Source organism: Elephantulus edwardii, unplaced genomic scaffold (genome assembly GCF_000299155.1).
Source record: "Elephantulus edwardii isolate Elephantulus edwardi_28Jun2011 unplaced genomic scaffold, EleEdw1.0 scaffold00021, whole genome shotgun sequence".
Taxonomy (NCBI): Eukaryota; Metazoa; Chordata; class Mammalia; order Macroscelidea; family Macroscelididae; genus Elephantulus; species Elephantulus edwardii.
Window position 1 is genome coordinate 2,465,140 of NW_006399771.1, and position 6,000 is coordinate 2,471,139.

The window sequence follows — 6,000 nt, forward strand, 5'->3', positions numbered from 1 at the left end:
AGCAGATTTTCCCATTGCAACTCATCTTTTGATTTTCTGACTGCTGGTGCCAAGAGTGTTGATTGTAGATCCGAGTAAGATGAAATAACAACCTCAGTCCTTTCTGCATCGGTTATGATGCTGCCCATTGGCTTCATGGTGCTACCGAGACATCCTGGGCACTAGAATGGGACAGTCATAAGGTTTACTATAATAGGAATGGTGTTACATTCATCTGTAAATTCAACATTTGAAGATCTATGCCAAAGTACAATGCTGTTAGTATTAGAATATTATCCATATACTTACAAGGGTGATAGTTAATAGTACTAATATTCAAGTTTAGACACCACTCATAAATGCCAAAAGATTAACAAATTGAACATTTTGCCAAATGGAATTTTTTTTACAAAGTCTGAAATCAGTCCAATCAAAATATATTGATCATTACTGGTGATTGGAATTCAAAAGTTGGAGACTTAAGCCGTTATATCAGGGTCTGGTCAATGGGAGACGGGTGTTGAATGTTGTATGCAAAAGTAGGAAGGGTTGGTGGTACAGTAGGGAAAGGGTGGATTAAAAAAAAAACAACCAAAAAAAAAATTAAAAAAAAGAACAACCAAAACCACAAAACAAAACAAAAAAACAACAACCAAACATGTAGCCGCATGGGCAGCGACATTGAATATTTGTCTTTTTCTAACTGGTAAATGACTTTCATCTGCTCTTTTCTGTAGAGTGCTTGTCTGTCAGATACTATTATATATGTTTAAAAACTGAGACAGACTAGGAAGAAGGATTGACCATCCACTTCTGAAGTTACAGGCCTTCGAAAACCCTATGTACAGTACACTTAGACTATCATTTGGAGGCAAAAAAGATTAATAATTGGAAAATATGACTGGTGATAGAAACAGTGTCATAAATGGTGTAAAAGACTTTTGCAAGACCAAATAGCCTTCCTGACAACATAAACAGTGGCTATACATGTGGACCTCACTGGACTACACAGAAATCAGGGCAGCTATACCTGTCTAAGCAAGACCAGAGGCCAGATACAAAACAGACCATCACCTGCTTCAGGTTGAAGCTGAAGAAAATAAGTCCAGAAGAGGGCAAGAATGACTCAGATGTTCCACTGAATTTAGAGACTGTCTCAAGAATAGATTGAAGACTGAAGACTGAAGATTAGGTTAGTGGTGGGGTAACATCAAAGATTCTGATATTATACATGAAAAAGGAAAAGGATCATTAAAAAAGAAAGACCAAAATGAACATCAGAGGACTTTCTGAAACTTGCTCTTGAATGTAAATTTATAGTTAAAGCAATAAAGAACTGAACAAGAAGATTTTCAAAGAGTGGCTCAAGAAGATAAAGTAATAAAATATACATAGTTAGAAAAAAAGAAAAAAATACATGCAGCACTTCTTGAGCTTTAAGAACTAAAGGGGGAAGGGAGCTCTGGTGGCCTAGTGGCAAGACGCTGCACTGCAATCCCAGAGGTATGCAGTTCAAATCCACCAGATGCTGTGCTGGAGAAGGAAGGAGCAATCTCCTCCTGTACCAGTCAGATCTGATTTGATGGTACACGTAAAAATAATACATTAAAAATAAAAAAAAGAACTAAAGGGGGGATTATTCAAGACTTGAGTTGGAGTAATAAAGGATTCTCTGAGCAAAATACTGAATGGCATAGGAACTAGCAAAAGAAGATGGAAAGAATACAGAGTCATCCTGCCAAAAAGCATTGGTTGATGCTCAGCTGTTTTAGAAGATGGCATATGGCTACGAACTGACAGTATTGGAGGAAGAAGTCCAAGCTGCACTGCAGGATTCATGAGAAACAAGCCTCCAGGAATCGATTGAATACCATCTGTAATCTTCAATGTGGCATACATCTCAGTCTTTTTCTCCTATTCTGCTGGCACCGTGCTCTAAGATTTGGGTTCACACCTGTCTTTTCTGGGACCCTATACCCCTTTTCTTTCTTTTTTATTTTAACTCTTTATTATGTAGCCTACCTTTCACTAGCTATGCATCTGTCTTGTACCTTAATAAACCTTTTTCACTTGTTTGCTAAAAAAAAAAAATATGGATTACATCTCAACATCCAGTAAACAAAAATGCTCACCACTGGTTCAGTAGGCAACGTTATGATAGCTGGAGAAAAGATTGTAGTAGTTACTGATTTTATTTCACTTGGATCCACAATCAGTACCCATGGCAATAGCAGTAAAGGCATCAAAAGATGTGTTGCGGAGGCAGTCTTTGAGGCTGACCCACTGTCCTCCACAGATCTGTAATAAAGTGCTTATGGATATTGCAATCCGTTTGTCTTATTGGCAACTGACTACGGAAAGAACCCCTTGCATTCAGTACCATTTTGGCGACCAAGAAGGGACCTTCAGACTCACCTGAGCATTCCTGACATTAGGAGGAGACAACAAAAGATGGACTGAACCGTTGGCACAAACTCAACTCAGCATGCTCGACCCGAGGTATCCAACAACTGAGAATGCCAGACACCTCCAGATAATGTTGTCTTTGGAAATACCACCGAAGGTTTGCTCCTGTTTCTATAGGTAACCTGAATACTGAGTTTTGTTCCAGACCCTGAGCTGCCAGCTAAGGAAGCAAAGTCCACTGGACTCAATCTCACAAGTCAAAAAATACTCCCTCCCCCTTAATTTTCTTAGTTTGTTTTTCATTTGCAAATAGTTGTTAAACAGCGTTTCATGTAACTTAAAAATAGTAAAACCGAAATTGAGCCTTTAACCATAATAAAAAGGTTCAACAGCAAACTATGTGCATCAGCCTAGGTACTTGTATAATAACTGTTTGATGCTGTTCTTGCATATTAGAATGTCACTAAAGTATTATTAATTTGTTAAATCATGTGAGGTAGGGGAAAGCAAATAGCAGTCTGTAACACTAAAAAAAAAAGATGTGTTGGGTAAATCTGTTGTCAAGACCTCTCCAAAGAGCTGAAGAGCTAGCATGTCAGCTCAGAGACTAAGATGGACCTGATCCAAGTCTCAGAGGAATTGCAACCAGAGTGCTTCTTAGAGGCAAACATGGTGAAACTTGGTCTCACGTACTTTGGACATGTTGTCAGGAGAGAGGCCAGTCCTTAGAAAAAGACACCGTGCTGGAAAAGAGAGGGTCAGAGAAAGAGAGGAAGGCCCTTCATGAGGTGAATTGACATTGACTGTAACAGTGGGCACAGGCATATCTGAGATGAGAAAGAAGGAAGCAGCGTAGGGCAAGGTTCAGAACTGTTGTTCATAATGTCACCATGAAGCATAGTCAACTTCAGTGGCTCCTAACAACAACAGGGAGTTGGAGAGCAGAAAGACTGATGGCCTAGTGGCAAAAAACTGTGCTGCAGTCCCCAAAACAGGCAGTTCTAAACCACCAGCTGCTCTGCAGGAGGGTGAGCAGTCTCCTGTACTATTTGTTGCTTCTGAAAACCCCCTGGAGCATCAGCTATGGGTTGGTTTGACTTGGTGGCCCACCACAAGAAGCAGCATGAGTCATGCCCTGTTTTCAAGGGTACAGAGCCAGATACGTACGCCTGCCCTCAGAGAACTCCCATCTGCCATTCCACATGTACATTTAGTGCCCTCTTGGCTGCCGCTTTGCCTCGTAGCATCTTTTCTATCGGTTCAGAAGAGTCATTTGTTTAGGGCTGTTCTGAAGAGCAGTCTTCAGAGGTGGCCCATGTTCACGGTTGCCTTTCTGCTTCTCCTCTGTGCCCAGACTGAGCGTGTGCCACTGGACCTCAGTCCTTGGCTGGAGGAGGCGATGGACTTCAATGAGACCGATGTGGAGCCCAGCGAGGTGGAAGACTTTGAGGCTCGGGGAAGCCGTTTCTCCAAGTCCGCTGACGAGAGACAGCGTATGCTGGTCCAGCGCAAGGATGACCTCCTGCAGCAGGCTCGGAAGTAAGTTGATTCTGCAGGGCAGAAACCAGGGCCTGAAGGCCTTCCTCTCGTAGGGCCCTCGTGGTGTCTTAAACAGGTGCCAGCACTGCACCATTATGTAGCACTTAGTTCAGATCGCAGGCCTGTCTTGAACAAGCAGAGGTCTGGCAGCGCTGGCCCTGGCTGGTAAGGGGGGGCTGGTACTGTCAGTGATGGCCAACCTGTGACCCTCTGCGCACACATTAACAGATGACACATGTGCTAGCATGTTCCACACTCTTCATTTCCATGTAATTCTCTGAACTCTGATGGGAAGCACTGTTATTACAGCCACCTGAACGACTTGTAGCCTGCAGATGCTAAGGCCTTAGAGAGGTTAGCTCTTGCCTGGGGTCTGGCTCCCCTGAGACCACCTCCCTCTTGACCAGTCTACTGCTTAGCCTCCGATTGGAACATAGCCTTCACATGCCACGTGTCATCTCCTTTACCCATGACTGGATGTAATGGAGAGACGGTGTTGCTGTGAAGGGGGGTGTGAGGTTTTGCTTGTTGTTTTTATTTAAACGGATGCGGATAGAATTGATAATCATGTTCTTTTTGTGGCCTGTGTCTGACATGGAATTTGAGATTGTGAGGCCGTCACGTTCTTGTGGGGAGGGATGGACACGAGTGAGCCTCTTCCTGGTCACAGGGCTCTTTCTCTCCTGGTTAGGCAGAGAGCCTTGGCAGCTTCATGAGGGTGTATCGAAAAGGCAGAAATTAGAAAGAAAGAAATGCACTGTTGTGTGTCCCACAAGTTGCCATATCACTTGTGCAACTCCTTTGTGTTTTGTTAGGCGTTTCTTGAACAAAAGTTCCGAAGATGACTCAACCTCGGAGAGCTGTCCCCCTCTGGAAGGCACGTCCTCTGACCCCGTGACCCTCCGTCGAAGGATGTTGGCAGCGGCTGCCGAGCGGAGACTTCAGAAACAGCAGACGTCCTAGCGACGGCGGGCCTTCCTCAGCTCGCTCCTCCTGCACAAGTGCCCGGGAGGAAAGGCCACCCCCGTGCTGCCTGCTGTGTGAAGACGTGGGCTTGACTGCATTGCCGCTGTATAAAGCATGTGGTCTTAATAGTGTTTGGACAGCTGACAAATTTAATCCTTTTTGTAATACTTTCTATGTGACATTTCTCCTCCCCTTAGAAACACTGCACATTTTAACTCTAGGCATGATCTCTTCTGGCGTCAACTTCTTGGGGCTTGGGGGAGATTGAAAGACCTACTGCAGCAGCTTTGGTTACTGCTTTGTGCACAGATCACCAAAACTGCTGGTGTCTCTAAGCCCCAGATCTGCTGGGCTGGGGAGGAGATGTGCAGCTTGGGCCTGAACTGCTCCTTCGGTGATGTCACACTGCTGTTCTTAGTGCCGGGCATTCAAGATCTTACAGAGGCCAGAGCCGTGGGGATCCCGAGAAAGAGTGCTTGGTTTGACGCCTGCCTTAGAGGGGAAAGGCCAAGGGCTGTCGAGTAGAGTAAGGACCTCCTTTGTGTCACACTCAGTCCAGGACTGACTTTCTGAGGACGTAGATCAAGGCTGGCATTCTGGATTTTTGATAGGCAGAGGTGGTGCTTTATGTCCCCTCTGCGTCCCCTGAAAGGACCAGGCGGCAAACATTGTAGTTTCAGTTCCTCAGTCAAGTGAATTAGGCCGTTTCACTCAGTGAGTTTGGACCTTGGGGAAGATGTGAGTCTTGCAACTTCAGAGGACTTTATTGAAGAAATAAGAGATACTGTAATTTTTTTTCCTTCAAGTCCTTCCATTTTCATAAGTTTGTTCCTGTTGGTTTAATTAACATGGAAAGGTTAAGACGTTGAGTCTACCGCCTTAGGGCCAGACCCAGTTCCTAAACCTTCCAGGTTCTTCACACGTTTAACTTTAAAAATATGACACACACAATCATAAGTTGCACAGTTCATTTTTATGACCCCATCATATTAGAATTTTTAAAATGTTTGAAAGCATCATTTTAGTCCTTTTGGGAAGAATCCAGTATTATCTAAAATTATTGGCAAGGTTAAATGTATTTTCTGTAACTACAAGTTTCTAGACTGTTTA

The 6,000-nt window shown here is 43.8% G+C and overlaps 1 protein-coding gene across 1 annotated transcript in view; it reads left to right on the forward strand.

Moving 5' to 3' along the window:
• Positions 1-4,887, forward strand: part of AMFR (autocrine motility factor receptor, E3 ubiquitin protein ligase) — a 54,765-nt gene extending 49,878 nt beyond the window's left edge. Inside the window, exons 13-14 of the mRNA XM_006882514.1 lie at positions 3,740-3,924; positions 4,740-4,887. Coding sequence (XP_006882576.1) covers positions 3,740-3,924; positions 4,740-4,887 — 333 coding nt within the window. The remainder of the gene's footprint in view (positions 1-3,739; positions 3,925-4,739) is intronic.
• The last annotated feature ends 1,113 nt before the right edge of the window (positions 4,888-6,000 follow it).